The 25,239-nt window shown below is 48.8% G+C and overlaps 1 protein-coding gene across 15 annotated transcripts in view; it reads left to right on the forward strand.

The window, feature by feature from the left end:
* EHMT1 (euchromatic histone lysine methyltransferase 1) overlaps positions 1-25,239 on the forward strand; it is a 186,711-nt gene that overhangs the window by 30,114 nt on the left and 131,358 nt on the right. The window contains exon 1 of one of the 15 annotated variants that reach the window (XM_089323199.1): positions 4,256-4,391. The exons of the other annotated variants lie outside the window; for them this stretch is intronic. Coding sequence (XP_089179325.1) covers positions 4,365-4,391 — 27 coding nt within the window. The 5' untranslated portion in view covers positions 4,256-4,364. Of the gene's footprint in view, positions 1-4,255; positions 4,392-25,239 lie in introns of those variants that run through there. 15 annotated transcript variants of the gene reach the window in all.

Consider the following 25,239-nt stretch of genomic DNA (forward strand, 5'->3'; position numbering starts at 1 on the left):
AGGATCTTGAGTTGAAACCATCCTAGATTTAGGGTGAACCCTAGATCCAATGACCGCTGCCCTTGTATGAGGAGGATAGGACACAGACTCACAGAAACACAGGCAAGGGGGACATGTGACAGTGTAGGCAGACATTGGAGCAAGGTGTCCAAAAACGAGGAATGCTGTGGCCTGCGCAGCCTCCAGGAACTGGCAGGCAAGGAAACACCCTTTTCTAGACTGCAGAGTGAGCGTTGGCCCTGCCAACAACTTGATTTTTGACTTTTGGCCTCTAGGTCCGTGAAAAGGCAAAAATAAATTTCTGTTGACCCAATTTGTGGTGTTTCTTAAGCCAACCTCAGGAGACTGATAGAGTGGGCAGAATGCACACAGTATCTCTGGGTAATCTCATTATTTCTTAGAATTGCAGGTCAATCTGTTATGACCTCAGAGAGAGAGGACCTGTGTGGAGCCACCCTGTCTCCACAGTGGCTGTGTGACGGCCTTGCCACTGCATTTAGTACACATCCACTGTGACTCCAGCCACCCTTGTGGGTTTCGCTGATGGCTAATGATGCGGACTACTTTTTTATCACCTTATTGGTTATTTGTATATATGTTCTTTGGGAAAGTATATTCAGATACTTTGCCCATTTTTAAATTGGATATTCTTAATTATTCAGTTGTAATTTTATATGTTGTAGATAAAAGTCTCTTATCAGATATATGACTTTTACATATTTCCCCATTTCCTGGATTGTTTTCACTGTTTTTGAAAGGTTTATTTATTTGAAGGGCAGAGTGACATAGTAGGGGGTTGGGATGGGGGAGAGAGAGAAAGAGAAAAGACAAAGAGATCTTCCATCTGCTGGCTTACTTCCCAAATGGCTGCAACAGCCAGGTCTGGGCCAGACTGAAACCAGGAATCAGGAACTCCATCCTGGTCCTCCTTATGAGTGACATGGGTCCAAGTACCTTGGCCATTCTCCACTGCCTTCCCAGGCGCATTTGCAGGAGGCCGGGTTAGAAGTGGAAAGCAGCACTCCATATGGGATGCAGGGATTGCACGTAGCAGATCAACCTGCTGCACCATAACACCACCCCTTATTTTCACTTTAATAATGTTTTTTGAAGTACAATCCTTTTTGGTTTTGATGAAGTTCAGTTTATTGATTTTTTTTTCTCTTGTCCCATACATTTTTGTTGTCCTAAGGAAAAATTACCAAATCCGAGGTTACGAAGATTTATCAATCTTTTTTTTTTTTTTTTAAATTTTTGACAGGCAGAGTGGACAGTGAGAGAGAGAGACAGAGAGAGAAAGGTCTTCCTTTGCCATTGGTTCACCCTCCAATGGCCGCCGCCGCAGCCGGCGCACCGCGCTGATCCGATGGCAGGAGCCAGGATCCAGGTGCTTTTCCTGGTCTCCCATGGGGTGCAGGGCCCAAGCACCTGGGCCATCCTCTACTGCACTCCCTGGCCATAGCAGAGAGCTGGCCTGGAAGAGGGGCAACCGGGACAGAATCTGGCGCCCCAACCGGGACTAGAACCCGGTGTGCCGGTGCCGCAAGGTGGAGGATTAGCCTATTGAGCCACGGCGCCGGCTAGATTTATCAATCTTTGTTTTTAGTTCTTTAATTTAGATTTGTTAAAAAAATCATTTAAAAGTCAGAGATAGGTGCTGGCCTTGTGACGTAGTGGGTTAAAGTTGCCTTCTGCAATGCCAGCATCACATGGGATTCCAGCATTGCAGGTGGCTGATTAACCTGGTATGCCACAATGCCAGCCATTTTATTTAGATTTTTGACCTATTTTGGGTTACTTTTGTATATGGTATGAGACAGGGATCCAGCTTCATACTTAGGCACATGGCTGCCCAGTCCTCTGGCATTATCCTTTCACCATTGGATGGTCATGGCTGAAAATCAGTCGATCATAAACACGTGAGTATGGCTTATTTCCAGGCCTTATTCTGTTGTGTTGGTTAGGTATCTGTCCCTAGGCCAGCACCACACTGTCTTGATTGCTGTGCTTTTGTAGTGAGTTTTGAAATGGGGAAGTTGGGGCTGGTGCTGTGGCGTAGTAGGCTAAGCCTACACCTGCGGTGCTGGCATCCCATATGGGCACCGATTCCTGTCCCAGCTGCTCTTCCAATTCAGTTCCTTGCCAATAGCCTGGGAAGGCAGTAGGAGATGGCCCAAGCCCTTGGGCCCCTGCACCTTTATGGGAGACTCAGAAGAAGCTCCTGGCTCCTGGCTTCAGCCTGGCCTAGCCCTGGCCATATGGAGGGTGAACCAGCAGATGGAAGGCCTTTTTTTCTGTCTTTCCCTATTTCTTCTCTGTAACTCTTCCTCTTAAATAAAGAAATGGAGAGATCGGAGCCCTTTGTTCTTCTCTGAGAATGCTTTGATTTCTAAGGTTTCTTAGGTTCCATATGAGTTTCAGGGTCTGTCTGTTAGTTTTTGCCTAGAAGACAGCTGGGTCTCAAGGGGACAGGCAGATTGAAGAATGAGCAGAGGCCTGAAGTCTTGAGTACAGCCTGGAAGGTCGTGCTCTGGACACCTGTGTGTGGCTGAACAGCGGAGTGAGTGAGGCTCAGCACTGTCAGCTCCTGGTGCTTATGACTCATCCCGGCCAATGGGGGGGAGCAGCAGAGGCAGGCGTCGGGCCTGTGTGTGAGGGAAGTGCAGCAGCAGGAAGGAGTTGTTTGCTAGTACGGCTGTGGAGCCCTGTCAGACTGACCTGTCGCTCTGAGACCACAGACTGTCACCCATGGCCCAACAGTCCTGTGCAGGAGAAATGAAGATGCTTTGTGTATGTTAGGTGCTCACTCAGTGCTGTCTCATGGATGGATTCCCAGCAGTTATCATTTGCAAGGTGATGCCGTTGCTTTCAAAAGAAATGGATCGAAAGATCACACATTATTGATTATAGAAATGTTTCAGTACTTTATGGTTCATAACTTGCAATTTACCGTGTGGTTAATGTGATGATTGTTAAGAATATGAAAATGGGATAGTTAAGGGAAAAATTGTGCAGCTCACAATCATATACATGTGAAGAGAAACTGGAAGGAAATGAGAATTTTTGATTCAGAGTGTTGGTGTTCATTTTGACTCTTCCCTTTAATATTGTCTTTTTTTTTTTTTTTTTTTTTTTTTTTTTGACAGGCAGAGTGGACAGTGAAAGAGAGAGACAGAGAGAAAGGTCTTCCTTTGCTGTTGGTTCACCCTCCAATGGCCGCCGTGGCTGGCCGGCATGTCGCGGCCGGTGAACCGCACTAATCCAATGGCAGGAGCCAGGTACTTATCCTGGTCTTCCATGGGGTGCAGGGCCCAAGTACTTGGGCCCTCCTCCACTGCACTCCCTGGCCACAGCAGAGAGCTGGCCTGGAAGAGGGGCAACTGGGACAGAATCCGGCGCCCCGACCGGGACTAGAACCCGGTGTGCCGGCACCACAAGGCGGAGGATTAGCCTTGTGAGCTGCGGCTTCCTTCCTTCCTTCCTTCCTTCCTTCCTTCCTTCCTTCCTTCCTTCCTTCCTTCCTTCCTCTTTCTCTCTCTTTCTCTCTCTTTCTCTCTCTTTCTCTCTCTTTCTCTCTCTTTCTCTCTCTTTCTCTCTCTTTCTCTCTCTTTCTCTCTCTTTCTCTCTCTTTCTCTCTCTCTCTCTTTCTCTCTTTCTCTCTCTCTTTCTCTCTCTTTCTCTCTCTTTCTCTCTCTCTCTCTCTCTCTCTCTCTCTCTCTCTCTCTCTCTCTCTTCCTTTCTCTCTTTCTCTTTCTTTCTTTCTTTTCTATTCTTTTTGAAAGGCAGAGTGGACAGTGAGAGAGAGAGAGAGACAGAGAAAGGTCTTTCTTTTTCTGTTGGTTCACCCTGCAGTGGCTGTTGCGGCCAGCGTGCTGCGCTGATCCGAAGCCAGGAGCCAGGTGCTGATTTAAAGCCAGGATCAGACTTAAAGATGGACCGTCAGGATTTGCTCGGAAGTTGCACGTGGGAAGTTGAGAGCTGACTGGATTCTGAGTTTTCACGGATACAGTGGGTGTGACTTTTCTGGTAGTGATGATTCACTGAGATAGGGTGCCCCTGGGAGGGGCAGCTCTGAGGAGAGAGTGAACTTGAAGTGGTCAGTAACCCTGTAGGTGCAGATACTTAGCAGGTCCGGGGGAATCTGAGAACATCAGGGGAGGTTCAGAGCAGAGCATTTCAGTCTCTGCACTGATTCTTGGTGGGAGTGGTCCTGTCTGATGACACTTGACTGGGACCCCTCCTCCCTTCCCCTGCAGAGCAAGAGGCAGGAATTTGCCACTCCTCTTGGCTTGCAGAGGGCACACCTCTGCAGATCACCTGCCTTGCTGCCCACTCATCCTCAGGATCACTGGGGTTAGCAGAAAATGCAGACACAGCCTGCCGTGGCCCTGGTGAGTCCCGTCTCTCTCCCCTTGCTTGTCGGTGCCAGCTGGACTGGCCTTCTGCTTCTTCAGTGTGCCAGGCTTGTATTGTGGCTGCTCTTTCTGTCCAGAAGGTTCTTTTTGAGAGTCAGAATTGCTTTCACTGGTCATTGGCTCCAAGGTAGCTGCACCTATGCTTCTTTGTCCCTTCGTTTTCATTACGTATACTCTGAAATTGTCAGTTTTTATGGATGGACAAAAAGCACAGTTGTTAAAGTAGTGTTTGCTTACAAAAAATTGTTCGTAATTTTATGACCCACATAGCCTTATTGATATATTAAGTACATTCACATAAGTACCCATATCTGGTTATAAAATTCAATCATTCTGGATCTTGTGCTCAGTATTCCCCTTTTTTAAAGATTTATTTATTTGAAACTCAGAGTTACACAGAGAGGCAGAGAGAGAGAGGTCTTCTGTCTGCTGATTCACTCCCCAATTGGCCACAACTGCTGGAGCTGCACCAATCCGAAGCCAGGAGCCAGGAGCTTCTTCTGGTCTCCCACGAGGGTGCAGGAGCCAGAGGACTTAGGGCATAGCCTAAGGATCGGAAGTGGAGCAGTTGGTACTCTAATCGGCACCCGTATGGGATGCCAGCATTGCAGGCAGTGGTTTTACCTGCTACGCCACAGCGCTGACCTTGTATATTCTTAAAATATTTTTAAAAATCTGTTTATTTGAAAGGTAGAGAAACAAAGTCAGAGAGAGCCAACCAGATAGACAGGGAGAACTCCATCTGCTGGTTCACTCCCTAAATGCCTGCAGTGGCTGGCTCAGGGCCAGGTTTTGGGAGCCAGGAATATGATTCAGTTTCCCACATGGGTGGCAGGGACCCAGAGTCACTACCACTGCTTCCACAGTTTATGTTAGCAGAAATCTGGAGTTAGGTGTTGGCTGGACCTACAGGGGAGATGGGCAAGCTCAGTGCCCCGCTGATTGCCCCTGCCTCTTTGTTCTCAATGCCCATTCTCCATTCTGGAGTGGTGATTGCCTCTTACTGAGCTCACTATCCCACCCTTCTGGATGGCTTTTTGTTTTATCTTGTGCAAGTCAGAAAGGATAAAGGATTGTAAATCAGGTCCTTTGATGGCTTTTGTCCCCGCCTGGTAACTGAATGCCAACGTGATAAAGATCCAGTGCCACACACACACACACACACACACACACACAAAAGGCAAAACAAACCCCACTAATTCTTTGTTGTTTGGGTGTTGTGGACATATTTTCCCAGTTTTACTGTTAGTCTTTTTTGTATTTTAAGAAACTATAATTTCAGGCTAAGAGACATTTATATTAAACTCTTACCTTAAGTTTTGTTTTTGGCAGTTTTTCTAGAATATTAATTGGAAAGGCAGAGAGTGTGCGCGATATCCTCTGATGGTTCACTCCCCAAATAACTGCAGTGGCTGGGGCTGGTCTAATCTGAAGTCAGGAGCCTGGAAATCCATCTGGGTCTGTTAGCCGAGATCGGTGGTAGTTTTGTTAGGTAGGAAGTCAGTTATGAGCTTATGTGTGTGTGACATAAAGGCCTAAAGAGAAGCCGTCTATGTCCAGCATCTGCATCTCAGTCATCCTGATGGTGTTTCAGGGGCAGCCCGGTATTCACATCCTGCCCTGCCCCCTTCCACCTGATAACTTGCCAGGTGGAGGTCCCCGCCCCTTCAGCCTGACAAATCTTCCACAGTCTCCCAGGTGCAGCCCAGTATCTGCATCTCAAACACCCTGCTCGGGATCCCCATTCTCCAGGGGGTCTTGCTCACCCTTCCTCTGAACTTAGGATGGCACCAGCGAGGCTTCCTCCTGTCTGATACCTTCAGGGGGAAAACTCAGAAGTTTTTCTGTTTACATCCAAAAAGCCCTTTGTTCCAAGAGGAGCAGAGGTGGGGAAGCAAGACCCATCTCCCTAAAAACCCCAGCCTCAACCGGACTGCGTGCTCAGCCCTCTGCCTCTCTCTGCTGAGTTGCCCTCCTGGTCCTGCCAGGTGTAATCTCTCCACCCAACCATGTAACCTCACCCCCCCCCCCCCAACCCCAGTCCGAGCGATTGGGCACCCTCTCAGGCTCTGTCTGGAGAGGTGTCCATCCGTCCTTACGGATGTCCCTTCCCTAATAAACCTTGCTATTTTACCTCCCACTACTCTCTGTCTCATGCCTGAATTCTTTCTAGCGGGAAGACAAGAGCCCTGCAAATTCTCTGGTAACATTTTCGAAATCTTTCAGGAAAGAATTCAGATGTAAGAGAGCAGTGGTAAGCAAGGTAGCAAGGCTTACTGGGATGGGGCATCTGTCAGAACAGATGGGCACCTCTTCAGACAGAACCTGAGAGTGCCCGGTCACTCAGACTAGGGAAAGTGAGGTTTTTGGTTAAATCGAGAGAATACATCTGGCCGGGCAGGTGGGCAGCGTGGCAGAGCTGAGTGCTGAGCCTGCAGTCTGTATTCAGCCTGGGGCTTGTAAGGGCCAGGGGTCCTGTGCTTCCTGCCAAGTCTCCTTCCCTTCCTCCCTCTCCAGGACAAAGGATTTGTTGAATTTGAATTAGGAAAAATTCCTCCCCAGGGTTCACAGCTCAATGCAGGGGGCAGAGGAGCCTCCCCCAGGGTGCCTGCCTTGGAGGAAGGATGTAAAGGTTTTATTGTTCCATGTTTTTAGGCCAGGTGACCCCTGTGGTGTTGTGGAGAGATGCTCCTGGGGAGTTTTCTTGGGGGGAGGGCCGAGACCACCTCTAAAAGTTAGCAGGGTCTGGGCGGGACTAGGAAGTGTAAAGTATTGGGCTTCTCAGATGCTTTGTTCTCTTCAGGCCGCTCTAATGTCTGATTTCCTGCCAAACCTATTTGTAAGATTGTCACAAAACACATCAAACATCAAGTAAGGGAAAGGGTTTATTGGGGGAAAACCCAGTAGACTGGAGGGAAGGGGCGAGGAAAGAAAAAGAAGGAGAGGGAGCAAGACAGAGGAGAGGAGCTAGGGAGGAGAGAAGAGAGGGAGCAGGAGAGAGCCACGTGTTCAGGAACAGGTCCTTTTTTTTTTTTTTTTTTTTTTTTTTTTTTTTTTGACAGGCAGAGTGGACAGTGAGAGAGAGAGATAGAGACAGAGAGAAAGGTCTTCCTTTGCCGTTGGTTCACCCTCCAATGGCCGCCGCGGCCAGCGCGCTGCGGCCGGCGCACCGCGCTGATCCGATGGCAGGAGCCAGGAGCCAGGTGCTTTTCCTGGTCTCCCATGGGGTGCAGGACCCAAGCACCTGGGCCATCCTCCACTGCACTCCCGGGCCACAGCAGAGGGCTGGCCTGGAAGAGGGGCAACCGGGACAGAATCCGGCGCCCCGACCGGGACTAGAACCCGGTGTGCCGGCGCCGCTAGGCGGAGGATTAGCCTAGTGAGCCGCGGCGCCGGCCAGGAACAGGTCCTTTTAAAACTGCTGGAGGTCGGGCAGGGAAGCAGGATGGGGGTGGAGCTTGACACTGGTGGTTGGGCCTTGTGGCGACCTGGCTTCCAGCAATGGCGGCAGGGCCTAGAGCCTAGGATGGTGTCAGTGTGTAGATTGTGCCATAGATAAGACCGCACCATTTTCCTAACATTATTTCCCATGTGAGTGGCAGGGACTCAAGTACTTGGGCCACTTTCTGCTGCCTTCCCAGGAGCATTAGCAGGAAGCTGGATTGGAAATGGAGCAGTTGGGACTTTTTTTTTTTTAACAGGCAGAGTGGACAGTGAGAGACAGAGAGAAAGGTCTTCCTTTGCCGTTGGTTCACCCTCCAATAGCTGCCGCGGTCATGGGGTGCAGGGCCAAGCACTTGGGCCATCCTCCACTGCACTCCCGGGCCATAGCAGAGAGCTGGCCTGGAAGAGGAGCAACCGGGACAGAATTCAGTGTGCCGGCACCGCTAGGCGGAGGATTAGCCTATTGAGCCGCGGTGCCGGCCTACAGTTGGGACTTGAATGGCATCCCTAGGCAACAGCTTTTTTTTTTTTTTCAAAAAAAAAAAAAAATTTTGATTTATTTGAAAGGCAGAGTTAGAGAGGTGGAGAGAGAGAGGTGGAGAGGGAGGTCTTCCATCCACTGGTTCACTCCCCAGATGATCACAAAGGCCAGAGCTGCACAGATCCAAAGCCAGGAGCTTCCTCCAGGTCTCCCATATACTTACAGGGGCCCAAGCACTAGGGCCATCCTCTCCTGCTTTCACAGGCTATAGCGGAGAGCTGGATCAGAAGTGGAGTATCTGGGACTCAAACTGGTGCCCACAGGGGATACCAGTGTTACCGGAGAAATGCAGGGTTCTTTGCGCAAGAAAGAATTCAGGCATGAGACAGAGTAGTGGAAAGTAGCAAAGTTTATTAGGGTAGGGACATCCGTAAGAACGGAGGGCACCTCTCCAGTCAGGACTTGAGAGAGAGAGTGCAGTTGCTCTGACTGGGGGGGAAGGAGGGAGGTTACAAGTTTGAGAGATTACACCTGGCCAGGCAGGTGGGCGACTCAGCAGAGAGGCCAAGGGCTGAGCAAGCAGTCCCGTTGAGGTGGGGCGGGGGGAGGGGCGGTTAAGGAGATGGGTCTCTGTCTTCACACATCTCCTCCTGAAACAAAGGATTTTATGGATGTAAATATTAAGAAGCTCCTATCTGAGTTTTCCCTTGAAGGTATCAGACAGGAGGAAGCCTCGCTGGCGCCATCCTGAGTTCAGAGGAAGGGTGAGCAGGGCCCCCTGGAGAATGGGGATCAGAGCAGGGTGTCTGAGAGGCAGAGACTGGGCTGCATCTGGGAGACTGTGGAAGTTTTGTCAGGCAGAAGGGGCGGGGACCCCGCCACCTGGCAAGTTATCAGGTGGAAGGGGGCAGGGCAGGATGCAAATACAGGGCTGCCCCTGAAACTTAACCCTAACCCTAACCATCAGCATGACTGAGATGCAGCAGATGCTGGACATAGGCGTCTTTTCTTTAGGCCTGTCACACACACATAAGCTCATATCTAACTTTCTACCTAACATTAGCACTGCAGGCTGCAGCTTTACCCATTACACCGCAGTGCCGGCTCCCTTAGGCATCATCTTAACCTGTTGTACCACAATGCTGGCACCTGCTTTTTGATGTTTAATTCCTTATTTTCCTGGAGGTGACTTTTCTTATGTGTGTGTGTGTTTTTTTTTTTTAGTGTGAAGTAGAGGTTTAGTTTCATCTTACTTAATGTGCATAATCATTTTTCCTAGTTTTGTTACTGGAGAGAAGGGTGTGGAAGCCATGGGGTTCCTGTCTTCAAGCAAGAATTTGGGTGTGAGACCAAGAGCGGAGTGATAAGTGTTACCGGAGAAATTGCAGGGTTCTTGTCTTCGCACAAGAAAGAATTCAGGCATGAGACAGAGAGTAGTGGGAGGTAAAATAGCAAGGTTTATTAGGGAAGGGACATCCGTAAGGATCGATGGGCACCTCTCCAGACAGGACCTGAGAGACTGAGGGGTGGGCGGGGAGGAGCGAGGTTACAAGGTTGGGTGGAGAGGTTACACCTGACCAGGCCTGGCGGCCGCTCAGCAGAGAGAGGCAGAGGGCTGAGCTTGCTGCCCGGTTGAGGCTGGGGGTTTTTAAGGAGAGGGGTCTTGCTTCCCCACCTCTGCTCCTCTTGGAACAAAGGGCTTTTTGGATGTAAATAGAAAAACTTCTATCTGAGTTTTCTCTTGAAGGTCTGGAACAAAGGACTTTATGGATGCAAAGGTTATCAGACCGGAGGAAGGGAGCAGGGTGTTTGAGATGCAGATGCTGGGCTGCACCTAGGAGACTGTGGAAGATTTGTCAGGCTGAAGGGGTGGGGACCCCCCCACCTGGCAGGTTATCAGGTGGAAGGGGGCAGGGCAGGGCAGGATGTGAATACCGGGCTGCCCCTGAAACACCATCAGGATGACTTTGAGATGCAGATGCATATGCTGGACATAGAGGTCTTCTCTTTAGGCCTTTATGTTGCACACACATAAGCTCATAACTGACTTCCTACCTAACAATAAGGCTTTATTGGGGACAGGGCATCCGTCAGAACGGAAGGGGCAGAGAGGTTACATGGTTGAGTGGAGAGAATACATCTGGGTAGGCCAGGCAGGTGGCTCAGCAGAGAGCAGAGGACTGAGTCCACAGTCCCTTTGGACTCCCTAGGTTGTGTTTTTTTTTTTTTTTTTGACAGGCAGAGTGGACAGTGAGAGAGAGAGACAGAGAGAAAGGTCTTCCTTTGCCGTTGGTTCACCCTCCAATGGCCGCCGCGGCCAGCGCACTGAGCCGATGGCAGGAGCCAGGTACTTATCCTGGTCTCCCATGGGGTGCAGGGCCCAAGTACTTGGGCCATCCTGCACTCCCGGGCCACAGCAGAGAGCTGGCCTGGAAGAGGGGTAGCCAGGACAGAATCCGGCGCCCCGACCGGGACTAGAACCTGGTGTGCCGGCGCCGCAAGGCGGAGGATTAGCCTAGTGAGCCACTGTGCCGGCCATAGAGGAAGGGTTTGTTAGGTGAAAATTTGCAAATTCCTTCCCAGATAACAGGTCAGGTAACCCATTTGGTCTTGAGGAGAGAATTCTCCTGGGAGATTTCCTTGGGGGAAGGGCTGGGACTACCTGGGAGGTTATTTGGGTCTGGGCAGGACTTTGAAGTGTTAGATGCAGGGCTTCTGGAGCTTCTGCAGTAGGTGCTGGTCTTCAGGCCTTTCTCATACACACATAGGCTCAATTTCTGATTTCCTGCCTAACACTTTCTCCATCAGTTTGACACACTCGAATTCAGGTGCAAGTCTCTGAAATTAGGGTCCATGGCTTGGATCAGCTGTGTGTGCTCTGCTTCTTAGTCATAGCTGAGGTGGGGTCACTCCTTTAGGCGTCTTTACCTCAGGTGCATTCCACATATTTATAGATGTTTATTCTTTGGTATATACTAGAATCATCAGATTCTGTGAGAGTTCCTGTTGGGGTGTTTGGAATTGCACTGACACCGTAGACCCCTTTGGTGAGCTTCTCTGTGAGCACAGTACTTATCTGTGGACAGAGTATACTTCTGTGATTCTGCTTAAAAATAGTTAATGAAATTCTGCAGTTTTTACAGTAGGGTTCTTGGTCTTTTGCAGCTTTCTTCAGAGATAAGTTTTCTTTGATCCATTGTAACTGATGTCTTCTCTCTAATTGTGGTGTGTAATTATTCACTGCTGGTGCAGCCAGCTGCTGGGTGTCTAATCCCTCTCTAAGGTCATCTCTGTTAGTTCTTGTACTTTGTAGACCATAGCGTATGCAAATAATAATTTTTATTTTTTCCTTTCCAATCTTTAGGGTGCAGATTTCTCATCTGCTTGTACTGGTGTGGGCTTCAGGGGAATAGTGGAGCAAAATCATGTTGCTAGATGTTCTTGACTTTATTTATTATTCTATTAACTTCCGAATTTGAAGTAATTTCAGACTTTCAAAAAAGTTGAGAACTTACAATTCCTGTGTACCTTTCCATCAGATACTCCTGTGCTAACAGCACAGTGACTCTCACTTTGTTCCTTCTTCTAGTTGTCTTTTTCTGCTTTTCATCTTTTTTTTTTTTTTTTTTAAAGATTTATTTGAAGAGCAGAGTTACAGAGAAGGGAGCGAGATCTTCCATCTCCGGGTTCACTCCCCAAATGGCTGCAATGCCTGGAGCCGGACTGATCCAAAGCCAGGAGTTAGCAGCTTCTTTTAGGTCTCCCATGTGGATGCAGGGGCCCAAACTCTTGGACCATCTTCTACTGCTTTCCCAGGCACTAACAGAGAGCTGCATTGAAGTGGAGCAGCTGGGACAGGAACTGGTGCCCATATGGGATGCGACACAGTGTTGGCCCCATAGTATAGCATTTTTAAAGAAAAATGGAAGAATAATGTTTTTATGTTTATTTTTCAGTTTGCATAAACCTGAGTACACTGTTTAAAAAACATTGCCTCCATTAGAAAAATTTTCAGATATTTTATGTTTTGTATGAAGAGCTGCAGCTTAGTTCTGATTTGAGGGCCGGCACAACTGTCCGAGAATGCATTGAGTGGAGGTGTTTGGAGAAGCTGGAGTTGGAGGGCGTTGGTCTGGACCCTGCTTTATGAGGGTGCAGTGTGGGGTTTTCCTCTTGGAAGGCCTCCTGGGCTGGCGGGTGAAGACCTGGCTTGTTCCTCACTGTCAGGACACTGCTCTTGGCTGTGGGGCTGAACTCCTTTTGAGGTTACTTCCTATGCCTTGGCTGGTAAGCTCTTTCTTTAGTGTTTAGTCTTGTTGCCAGATCCTTTGTCTGGATATGTGTGTGTGTGTGTGTTTAAACAAAGTTAATCCCCAGACTCCCTGAGAGGAGTGGTTGCTCTGAGGGATGCTTTGTGGTTTTTGGAGTGAAAACAATAAGCATGCAGCCAGATGGTTTCCTTTTGAGAAAACTCGAATTATCTTAAATCACTTGATAATTTGAGGGCTTCAGATACCCTTCAAGGGAGGCTCTGTGGTGCCAGCCAGCCGTGGAGGTAGTTCTGGATCATGTCACTGCTGCCTGGTGCAGCCTCCATTTCACAAGTGGTTGTGACTGACAACTGGGCGGGCCTAGCCGAGGAGGAGCCAGTGTGCTGCTGTTGAGGTCTCTGCGCTAGGACAGGAGGGAGAACTCTGAGCAGAGACTCCTCCCGGTGGTCCAGTCCTTTCCTGGGAGCCCTGAGGCTGAGGTCCCCTCTGACCCCTGCTGGAATAAGCCAGTTTTGATCTCTGCTCATCAGACAAATGCAGTTTCTTTGCCATGGGCTGGAGGTGCCCCTAACCAGGGCTGTAGAAGACAGTGCAGGTCTGTTCTGTATTTGCTCTGTGCTGGAAGAAGCTCACAACTCCTTCAGTTATGCCAACGGCAAGCCGGCCATTTCTGTTTTGTTTGAACATTTACAAAGAGCACTTGAACTTTTGTGCTGACTAAAGTGGTTCCTTGTTTTCTCTGCCTGCCCTGCCCATGGCTGCCTCAGTGGTGGTGGGGAGAAGCGACCTCAGGGTTAGCAGGACAAGAGGTGGCAGTGTCTCCTTCCACACGTGGGGACATCTGTCTGCTCTGCACATGGGAATGACCCTTCCCACAGAGTATCCCCAGAGCCTGTCACATCCACATGGTTAGTGGTCCTGTCTAGCTGGTTGATGGGGAGATTACATTTTGCTTGGACTGACAGGAAGGAGGGTGTAGAGAGATGCAGTGGTTTCTCCTTGAACTGTCTAGGCTGTAATGGAGAAAAACAAGGTGTGGTATGGACATGTGCTAGGCACATGTTGGGGAGAGACTGAAAGAGGGGCTGTATCTGTGTGTGTGTGTTTGTTTATTTAATGTAAATAACAGCATTGGAGTAGATTGGTTTATAGGCTGCCTGTTCCAGAACTGTTCATGGAACAAAAGGGTGGGGGAGGGTAAGCTGCTCCCCTGGATCTGAGGAAACTCCAGCCCTGCACACGGGCCTTGAGGAAGAGGGAACAATAGGGATGGTTCCTTTGTGTCTGCCCTGGAAGTGAAATGCCGTGGAGGCCAAGACCGCTCACGTGACCCTGGCAGCAGCCATGTTCTGGGGGTGCTGCGCACTGGAGAACAGCACTGCTTGGTTTGTTCTCAGAGGACATGCTCAGCCAGGTATGCACAGGTGCTGATGCTGAATTTTCCAGAACACTCCTGATGCAAATTTTAATGGTAGTTAATGTTAGCAGCTCAACCAATAGGGATTATGTGTTCTCATTTTTTCTGAATTGAAAATGTACTTTTTGAGAAAATATTCCCCCAAGCCACACTGGGGTTTTGCCCTGTGCCTTCCTCTTGCTCCTCCTCCAAGGGGGTCCCTCTGTGGGAAGAGTGTTATTCAGGAGACCAATGCAGATGCAGGACTGAAGCCAGAGACTGGGCACAGAGGGAAGCAGGGCTGAGGAGAGTGCAGCTTAGGTAGACATTTGCATTTCCTGTAAAGAGAATTTTAGAATTGGGGGTGGTGGTAGATTTTAGTGTTAGAGACTTTTTATCTTCTGCTTAAAGCACTATGTTGCCTTAAGAGAAAAATACAATGCAATCAAAGAGTAACAGTGTGTTTACGTTGTGGTCCCAGCAGTGTCTCCTTAAAGAACAAGGGTCTGGCCTTTTTGGCATGTGGGTCTGGGTAGGAGTGGTCTAACCTGAAGTCTAAGCTGTGTGGTTGAGCCTACCCAAATGGTGCTGGCACAGTGAGTCACCTTGTAGAAGCAAGTTAATGCCCTCTGAGGGATGGACCACCTCACAGACTCTTTGAAAAGTAAGATAAGACTGTTGCAACGGAGAGCCCATGTCTACTTATAGACTTGCAAAATCTATTTCTTCTTTTCTGTCTTGGAGAAGAGCAGGACCAGTGGGGAGGCAGACGGGTGGGAGAAGGAAGGCTGTCCGCACCGGTGGTGGCTGCTGACACTGAGACTTCCCAGCTTCCAGAAGAGGAATGGGCTTCTCCTCTACCTTCATTTCCTCTCCCTTGACCCATCTGCCATCTGCTCATTTATCCACCGTTCACTTATTCATTTACCATCCACCCATCTACCATCTACTGCCCACTCATCTGTCCACTTACCGCATTCACCCATCCATTCATCTGCCCATTCAACCAGTATTTGACTATCCCTCTCTGTTCCTCACCCTTCCCTCCCATCCATCTGTCCATCCGTCTGCCACCAGGCTACCCACACCCATCTGTCCATCCAAAATCACCTGGAATACAGAACATGATTTACCTTGCCACATGCATTTCTTCAGGCTACCTGGTGTGTGATCTTGCTGCAGATTGAATGCAGGAGATGTGAGTGAGCCAGAAAGATAATTTACATTTGTTTTCATAAAAATATTTTGTGTTAACATGTAACTTTTTTTTTTTTTGACAGGCAGAGTGGACAGTGAGAGAGAAAGAGAGACAGAGAGAGAAAAGTCTTCCTTTGCCATTGGTTCACCCTCCAATGGCCGCCGCGGCCAGCGCACTGCGGCCGGCGCACCACGCTGATCCGATGGCAGGAGCCAGGTGCTTCTCCTGGTCTCCCATGGGGTGCAGGGCCCAAGTACTTGGGCCATCCTCCACTGCACTCCCTAGCCACAGCAGAGAGCTGGCCTGGAAGAGGGGCAACCGGGACAGAATCCGGCGCCCCGACCGGGACTAGAACCTGGTGTGCCAGCGCCGCAAGGCGGAGGATTAGCCTAGTGAGCTGCGGCGCTGGCCAGGGTTTATTGTTTTTTAAAGGAATTTAAAGCCATTTAAATTTTTTTGTTTTGACATCGTACCATTCTACCAAGGTAAATACCAAAGCTCTATCTGAATAGAATTCTGAGAGGGGCTCATTAGAAGATGGTCTTAAGACAAATTGGAAAAATGTGATGATTGCTGTTTTAACTTAAACTGAAGCACTTGGTAGGACAGGAATGAACAAAACAAAAATCCTGTTTCATGTAGCTTACATTCTGATTGAGACTAAATTTCACCTTTTTTTTAATGTTTCCATTTTAAATATTCTTTTTTTCAAAAGATTTATTTATTTGAAAGCGTTACGCAGAGAGAAGGAGAGAGAGAAAGAGAGAGAGAGAGGTCTTCCATTTGCTGGTTCACTCCCCAGTTGGTCTCAACGGTTGGAGCTGTGCCAATCCGAAGCCAGGAGCCCCTTCCGGATCTCCCACGTGGGTGCAGGGGCCCAAGGACTTTGGCCATCTTCCACTGCTTTTCCAGGCCATAGCACAGAGCTGGATCAGAAGTGGAGTGGCCAGGACTCGAACCGGTGCCCATATGGATGCTGGCACTGCAGGCACAGCTTTACCCCCTACGCCACAGCACTGACTCCTTAAATATTTTTTTCAGTCTAAACAAGACTAATAATGGTCAGCAGTACAATTATCAAGTCAAAAATTTGAATTTCATGTTACAGGGCTGGGAAAAAAGTAATTATTTTTCTCTCCACTTAAATTTAAAAGAAAATTATAAGACAAGTGTTAACTTTATATTTCTTAATTATATTATAAATTTCCAGCAATGTCTTAGTGCAAAAAAGCAAAAATTAAACAAAGAGAATCTCAGAATTTAAAGTCATATAACAAGCTAAATCATACATGTCTTGATTAAAAAACTAATACTGGGATATTATCCAAATAATAGAGTAGGCACATGCTTGATTATCGCATTTCTTATATCAGAGACGAGTCATTAAGCATTTGTGTCACAAGTCTATTCACAGACAAATCTAGCATGCTATAAGTTCAAGAGTTTGGTCCATTTTTCAAAGAGATTGCACCTTTTGAAATGCTCTTTGTTATCTGATAAATGGATGCCCTAAAACATGCTTATGGGGGCTGGTGCTGTGGCACAGCAAGTTAGCATCCCATACTGGTTTTTTTTTTTTTTTTTTTTTTTTTTTTTTTTTTTTTTGACAGGCAGAGTGAATTGTGTGTGTGTGTGTGTGTGTGAGAGAGAGAGAGAGACAGACCGAAAGGTCTTCCTTTTGCCGTTGGTTCATCCTCCAATGGCCACCACGGCTGGGCACTGCGGCCGGCGCACAGCGCTGATCCGAAGGCAAGCGCCAGGTGCTTCTCCTGGTCTCCCATGGGGTGCAGGGCCCAAGCACTTGGGCCATCCTCCACTGCCTTCCCAGGCCATAGGAGAGAGCTGGCCTGGAAGAGGGGCAACCGGGACAGAATCCGGCACCCCCATACTGGTGGTTTGAGTCCTGGCTGCTCCACTTCCAATTCAGCTCCCTGCTAATGCACCTGGGGAAGCAGTGGGGGATGGCCCAAGTGCTTGAGAGACCTGGAAGAAGCTCCTGGCTCCTGGCTTCATATCCCCGCAGCTTTGGCTGTTGCAGCCATTTGGGGAGTGAACCAGTGAATGGAAGACCTCTCTTCCCTACCCCCCTTGCCTCCCCTCAGCTCAGCTCCCTCCTGTGCCCTCCCCAGCCCTACCGTCTCCTGCCCTCCTCTCTTTTCTCTTTGAAACTTTAAGATTTATTTATTTATTTTGAAAGTCAGAGTTACACGGAGAGAGAGGTCTTCTACCTGCTGGTTCACCCCCAGTTAGCTGGAGCTGAACCAATCTGAAGCCAGAAGCCAGGAGCTTCTGCTGGGTTTCCCACACAGGTGCAGGGGCGCAAGGATTTGGCCCATCTTCTACTGCTTTCCCAGGCCACAGCAGAGAGCTGAATCAGAAGTGGAACAGCTGGGACTAGGACCAGGAACCATATGGGACACCCTCACAGCAGGGGACGGCTTTAACTACCACAGCATCAGCTCCTGTCTTTGAATTTCAAAAATCAAACAAATATGCTTATCTCTTAAGCAATTGGTGTCATGCTATGGATCAGGGTACATCAAATCCAGATCCAAAATAAAGTCATCATCATTAGCAACCTCCACTTGTCTTTCACTGAAAGTGGCTCCCATGGACTTTGGAGCTTGTGAATCAGTGGGTGTGGTTTCCTTGAAAGAGGAGGAAATCAAATTTTTTTGTGCCACATGCTTCAAAATATTCAACATCTTTTTCCCCCTTTTTCATTTACCATCAATATGGAGAGTTTGAATGAAATTCAGCTGCAAATGTGTTTGTTTTTCTAGTGCTGTCTCAGTACTATTGTAGAACTTTTTTTTTTTTTTTAAGGAAATCACAGTATATTCATAGGAGTAGGAGTGTGGTGTTCGGGAACCTTTCTGATTTATGAATGTATTTGTGTGGTTTTGTGCATGTAGCTTGCACTTACTCTTTTAACCACAAGATGGTGTCTTTGTTCTGGTAAGTCCAAGGCTGCCTCAGTTTTAGAGATTGGCTGAGAATGAAGGGACTTAATTTTATGAGGGCTGCCTTTTTGCCCATTTTAGATACTGCTGCTTTAAAGTTACAGTGTTTGAGCAGCCTGATCTTCCTTCACGGGGAATGAGTGATGTCCGAGGAAGTGTAAGGGCTTTTTTCCCTAGCAGATAACTTATTGAATACCTGTAATTTATGTGTAAGTGTTTGGGTATTCTTTGTTGGACAGAGCAGACAGTAAGTGCTCAAACCACCACCGTTCTTGACTGCCTCTTGTATATTTGTAGTGTTTCATATGTTTTTGTCGCTCAAGTTACTCTTCTCATCTGAAAAGAGTAGGCTTCTTTCCCCCCTCTTGATTTGTTATGTTCTCTTGCAAGCTTATTTTTACCCCTTCATCTTTTTTTTTTTTTTTTGACAGGCAGAGTTAGAGACAGAGAGAAAGGTCTTCCTTTTCCGTTGGTTCACCCCCCAAATGGCCGCTATGGCCAATCTGAATCCAAGAGCCAGGTGCTTCTCCTGGTCTCCCATGTGGGTGCAGGGCCTAAGCACTTGGGCATCCTCCACTGCCTTCCCAGGCCATAGCAGAGAGCTGGACTGGAAGAGGAGCAACCGGGACAGAATCCAGCACCCCAACCGGGACTAGAACCTGGGGTGCTGGCGCCGCAGGCGGAGGATCAGCCAAGTAGGCCGTGGTGCCGGCTACCTCCTTCATTTTTGAGAGGGGGAATTGGGTGCCTTGGCATGAGAGATGACCTGCACCCAGTGTCTGTGACTGTTAGTCAGGTTGGAGCTGGCAGTACTGGCCCTTCGTGTATGGTGGGGTCCATTCTGAGGTCCTGGTTTGTATCCCTCCCTCAGGCCGGTGCTCTTATGGCTTCACAGGGCTGTGAGGATCTCTTCAAGGAAGTTTTTTTAATTTTCTACTTCCTTAAGAGGCAGAGAGACAGTGAGCTCCCATTTGATGGTTTACTCCTTGGAACTGGGTACCTAATCCAGGTCTTCCATGTGGATGTCATGAACCCAACCACTTGAGCCATCACTTGATGTCTCCTGGGTTTACACTGGTAGGAGCTAGAATGAGGAGTGGAGCTGGGACTTTAATTTGATATGGGATGCAGTCATCTTTCTAAATGTTTATTTTTATTTATTTGAAAGGCAGAGTAACAGAGATAGAGAAATTTTCCCCCTCTTGGTTCACTTCCCAAATGCCCACAGCAACCAGGACTCAGCCAAACTGAAGCCAGGAGCTAGGAGCTCCATCCAGGCCTTTCATTTTTTATTTTTTTTAAGATTTTTTTATTTTACTTGAAAGAGAGAAGGAGAGGCAGAGAGAGAGAGAGAGTCTTCATCCGCTGGTTCACTCCCCAGTTGGCTGCAATGGCCAGAGCTGTGCCGATCTAAAGCCAGGAGCTGGAGCCTGGAGCCTGGAGCCTCTTCCGGGCCTCCCAAGTGGGTGCAGATGTCCCAAGGGCTTGGGCCATTTTCTGCTGCTTTCCCAGGCCATAGCAGAGAGCAGGATCAGAAGTGGAGCAGCCAGGAGTAGTGTGCCCTTATGGGATGCTGGCGCTGCAGTCGTAGCTTTACCCGCTATGCCACAGCACCTGCCCCCATGCAGGTCTTTCACGTGGATGGCAGGAACCCAAGTACTTGAGCCATTGTTTGCTGCCTCTCAGAGTGTTCACAGGCAGGGAGTTAGATTGAAAGTACAGAGTAGCCGGGACTTGAACCAGACATGCTGTATGGAATGTGAGTGGCCACGTGGAAGTCTAATCTGCTGTGCCACAGTGCCTGAACTCTGATGTTGGTGTCTTAACCCAAGTCTTAACTGTTGGGCCAGGCTCCTCCCTTCACATCTGATAGATTTTAAGGCTCTTGGCTCTCATGGCTAATTGTGAAAATGTGTATCATTTGAGAAGATAACAAATGACAAAAAGTTACTATGTATCTGGTAAAAAGTGTGTGAGAGAAAGTTATATATGTAGTAAAAGAGGTAGTTGATGTTGTGAGGCTTTCTGTAGCCTGCAGTCAGGGCTAGGAAGGCTGTGACAGTTGTGGATCTCCTCCGGTAGCTCTAGATCTGAGACAGAAGCTGTTGATCTTGGGCAGAAGGATCTGTCAGCTGGCAGTGGAGTCTGTGCTCTGATTAGCCCAGGAGGCTGAGCCAGGCGGTGACAACTGAGCTGATCTTACTGCACTCTGGTTGAAAAGCAAGGCCACGACAGCGCTGCGGCTCACTAGGCTAATCCTCCACTTTGCGGCGCCGGCATACCAGGTTCTAGTCCCGGTCGGGGCGCCGGATTCTGTCCCGGTTGCCCCTCTTCCAGGCCAGCTCTCTGCTGTGGCCAGGGAGTGCAGTGGAGGATGGCCCAAGTACTTGGGCCCTGCACCCCATGGGAGACCAGGAGAAGCACCTGGCTCCTGCCATCGGATCAGCGTGGTGCGCCGGCCGCAGTGCGCTGGCCGCGGCGGCCATTGGAGGGTGAACCAATGGCAAAGGAAGACTTTTCTCTCTCTGTCTCTCTTTCTCTCTCACTGTCCACTCTGCCTGTCAAAAAAAAAAAAAAAAAAAAAAAAAAGAGCAAGGCCACAGAGAGATGGGAGCAGAGAAAGTTTCTCAGACACCAAGTCATTTCTCACAAAGATAGGTTGGTGCATATAAACCATGCAGATCCCAGGGCAGATTTTCTTACTGTAACCATGTTTTAAGCCAAATTCTAGGAACCAAAAGAGACTAAATGGGACTATAATCTTTCTTGGCATCTATTAAAGAATATTAAAATGACTGTAAATAAAAGCTACAGTGAATAATCATCCAAAAATTCTCTCTTTCCAGTTCCCCCACTTCCAGTGTCTGGCTTAGAACCTTGCAGGGGTCACACCCTGCAGTGCTTGCTGACCCCTCTCTCCTGATCTGAGATAGCAGACAAAGGCCAACAGGGGCACCTCCCTTTGTGTCATTCAGGGTTCTCCTTAGAGACAGCACCTGTAGACTGTGTGTATGGGAGAGGACTTCTCAGAGGAATTGGCTCACACGATTGTGGGGTCTTCGGAGTCCCGCAGCAGGTTGTGTGCAGCTGGACACCGCAGGATGCTGGCCGCCAGGTAGTGCAAGTCTGAAATCCTCAGAGGCAGGGAGGCTCTCAGTGTAGGCTGGAATCCTGAGTCCTGGAGACCAGCTAGAGGTGTATGTTTTTATTTATAATTTTCATTTTGTTTTTTTATTTTTTTAAAGATTTATTTTATTATTTGAAAGACAGAGTTACACGGGGTGGGGGGGGGGAGAGGTGGGGACAGAGAGGTCTTCCATCCCTGATTCACTCACCAAATGGTTGCAACAGCTGGAGCTGCGCTGATCGAAGCCAGGAGCCAGGAGCTTCTTCCGGGTCTCCCACGCAGATGCAGGGGCCCAAGGACTTGGGCCATCTGCTACTGCTGGATCGGAAGAGGAGCAGCCTGGACTAGAACCGGCGCCCAAATGGGATGCCGGCTCTTCAGGCCAAGGCTGGACCAGGCTGAAGGTAGGAGCCTAGAAATCCATCTGAGTCTTCCATGTGGATGGCAGGCCCGAGTACTTGAGCCATCCTGCACTGCCTCCCAGATGCACCAGCAGTGAGCTGGATTGGAAGTGGAACAGCTAGGACTCAAACCAGCATTCCGATGGGATGCTGCCATTGCAGGTGGCAGCTTAACCTGCTGTGCCACAACACTGGCCCCTGTTGTCTTCTTTTAAGATGTTTCTCTTGAAGCAGAGAAACAGGAAACACATCTCCCACCTGTTGTTCACTCCGCGAGTGCCAGTAATGGTTGAGACTGAGCCAAGGCTGAAGTCAGGAGCTGGGAACTCCACCCAGGTCTCCCATGGGCTGACAGGAGCTCAAGTACTTGATTTTTCTTCACCTGCTGCCTCTCAGGGTGCAGATTAGCAGAAAGCTGGAATCAGGAGTGAAGTGGGCATTACAACCAGGTACTCTAATAGGGACCCAGACAGGTGTCTTAGCTGTTAGACCAGGTGTTTGTGGTTCTTTCCTTACAGAGTTAAGGGTGAAGTTAAAGCTATTATATTTAGCCACATCCATCCTGGTTTCCTACTTGGGTGCCAGGGACCCAACTCCTTGAGTCATCTCCTGTGCCTCCCAGGGCCTGCATTAGCAGGAAGCCTGAATCTGGAGCAGAGCCAGGAATTAAATCCAGGTACTCTCTTGTGTGTCCTGGGCCTTTTTAAGTGCAAGCTACCTGCCCAGGGCTTCAAAGTTGTTGGTAATACTGAAACATTGTTACTGGCCTAAATGTGTCTCACTGGGGGCTGAGTGCATGAAATACACATGGTGGGCTGCTCCTGCCCGGTACACAGTGGCTCTTGGCAGCCTCCCCACTGGTCCACCAGCAGAACCCGTGTCTGGAATTGGGCCTTGGTGCATGCATACTTGTACCCAGACAACTCAGCCTGCTGACCTTCTTCAGCAAGACACACAGAACAGTCTCCCTAGGACAGGAACACACAGATGCTCCTTGACAGACAACAGAGTTAAATCCTGATGAGCCCATGACACGTTGAAAACACTGGGAGCCAAACAGCACGCTGTGGCACAGCATGCTAAGCCACACTTGCAACGTCAGCATCCTGTGTCGGAACGCCAGTTCAAGTTTTGGCTGCTCTGCTTCCTATCCAGCTTCCTGCTAATGAACATGGGAAGGCATGGGAGCTGGAGTAGCCAAGACTCCAACCAGTGCTGTGAAATGGGATTCTGGCGTTATGGGAAGCAGCTTAACCCACTGTGCCATGTCAGCCCCAGGAATTTTTTTAAGGTTTATTTATTTATTTGAAAGAGAGAGAGAGAACGAGAATGTACAGGTGCGTGCTTTCATCTGCTGGTTCATTCTCCCAGTGTCCATACAGCCAGGGCTGGGCCAGGGTGAAGCTAGCAGCTAGGAGCACTGTCCCAGAGTGGCTAGGGCCCAAGTACTTGAGCCGTTGTCTCCTGCTTTCGAGGCACATTAGTAGGGAGCTAGGTCGGAAGCAGAGCAGCCGGGACTCAAGCTGGCACCCTAATGGGATGTGGACATTCCAAGCAGTAGCTTAATACTGTGCCACAATGCCTGTCTCCATTTGTTTTAAATAGAGGAATGGAGTGGCATCTGACACATTGTAATGGGGTTACTATGTAAGAAGACAGCAAAAGACAAGGGCCACTGAGACCAGAATAGTGTGACCTCGGTGGTGAGAAGTGATGGGGCTTCTGTTGTACTCTGAAGGTGAGCCCTCCAGAGTTGCTTGTGGACTGGAGGTAGGCCTTGAGCAGGAGGCCTAGAGGAAGATTCTTCTGCATCTGCTTTACTTCATGATGTGCCTTCGAGTACGGAGGTCCATTTCACAAATTGCTATGTAACGTGGTTGAAAGCTGAGAATTTGCCTTGCTCTTTTTTCTTTTTTTTTTTTAAGGTTTTCTTTTTTTTTTTTATTTGAAAGGCAGAGTTATGGAGAGAGCAGCCTTCCAGCCACTGGTTTACTCCCCAAATGGCTGGAATAGCCGGAGCTAGGTGGATCTGAAGCCCAGAGCCAGGAGCCAGGAGCTTCCTTTGGGTCTCCACTTGGGTGCAGGGGCTCAAGCACTCACGCCATCTTCTACTGCTTTCCCAGGTGCATTAGCAGGGAGCTGGATTGGAAGTGGAGCAGCTGGGACTTGAACTGGCACCCATATGGGATGCTGGCATTGCAGGTAGCAGCTTTACCTGCTACACCACAGCGCCCGCCCCTCCTTGTTTTTTCTTTTTCACATCTGCTTGGGCATCCCTAGTCGTCACTGTGTCTGTGCATTCTTCTGTGTGTGTCCAGAGTTTTTCTGGATAAACACTGTGGAGTCAAGGTCATACAGAAAGTGGTGAAAGGCACATGACAGTCAGCGTTGTAACCATTTTCAAGTGCTCCATTTGTGGCACATTCTCCTTGTCATGCAGCCATCACCAACACCCACCCCATTCCCTGAGCCTCTGAACACCCCCATTCTCTGTCATTCTCAGTAAATGTTACTCCTGGGGGCCTTGCAGGAATCGAGCGTATGGTAGTTATCTTTTCATGCCTGACTGACTTCATTTAACACTGACTTCATTTAACAAAGTGTCTTTAAGGTTCATCCATGAACCTGTCTTGCAATATCAGAACTAACTTCCTTTTTAGTGCTGAACCCTCTGTGATGTGGATGGTCCGCATCTTGTTTGTCCACTGTTGCTGATGGACATGGGTAGCTCCTGTGTCTGGGTGGTTGAGAATAATGCTGCCGTGAGCATGGCTTTGCACAGGTTTTTGCAACTCTGCTTGCAGCTACTGGGTTGTATGGTGATTCTGTTCTTTTCCCATTTTATTTTTTTTCTTGAAGATTTATTTTTACTTATTTGAAGAACAAAGTTACAGAGAGAGAAAGAGAGAAAGAATCTCTCATCTATTTGTTTACTCTCCGAATGGCTGCAACAGCTGGCACAGGGCACTAGTAATGGTCCAGAAGGAGGCTGGTTGTTGTGCTTTCCATGTTTTGAGGAATTCTTGTACTTTTCTTGTCACTAGCTGTGCACAAGGGCTCCAGTTCTCTTCATTCTTACCAGCACTTGGTGTTGTCCATCTTTCTGGTTCTTCAGACCTAATTTATTTGAAAGACAAGCAACAGAGAGAAATCTTCTATCCCCGGTTCAGTCCCCGAATGGGTGCATCAGCTGGGTCTGGACCAGGCTGTAGCCAGGAGCCGGTAAGTCCATCCTGGTCTCCCACATGGATGGCAGGGGCCCACATCTGCTGTTTTCTAGCCTCATTGACAGGGAACTGGATTGGAAGCAGGGCTGCCGGGACTTAAACCAGCACTCTGATATGGGATGCAGGTGTTGTAAGTTGTGGCTTAACCCACTGTGCCGCATTGTGAGGGCTGTCTTGTTTCTTTAGCTGTCCCGGTGGATGTGAGGGGACATCTCTTGGTGCTCATTGTGACCCTCTGACTCCTGGTTGAAGCTTGAACGTTCAGCAGCCCTGTCCTTGCCAGTCAGGGACATGGCTCTGTGTTTCTTGGCTCTGG

This window comes from Oryctolagus cuniculus, chromosome 1, assembly GCF_051225735.1.
Source record: "Oryctolagus cuniculus isolate XC-2025 breed Fujian yellow rabbit chromosome 1, ASM5122573v1, whole genome shotgun sequence".
Lineage (NCBI taxonomy): Eukaryota > Metazoa > Chordata > Mammalia > Lagomorpha > Leporidae > Oryctolagus > Oryctolagus cuniculus.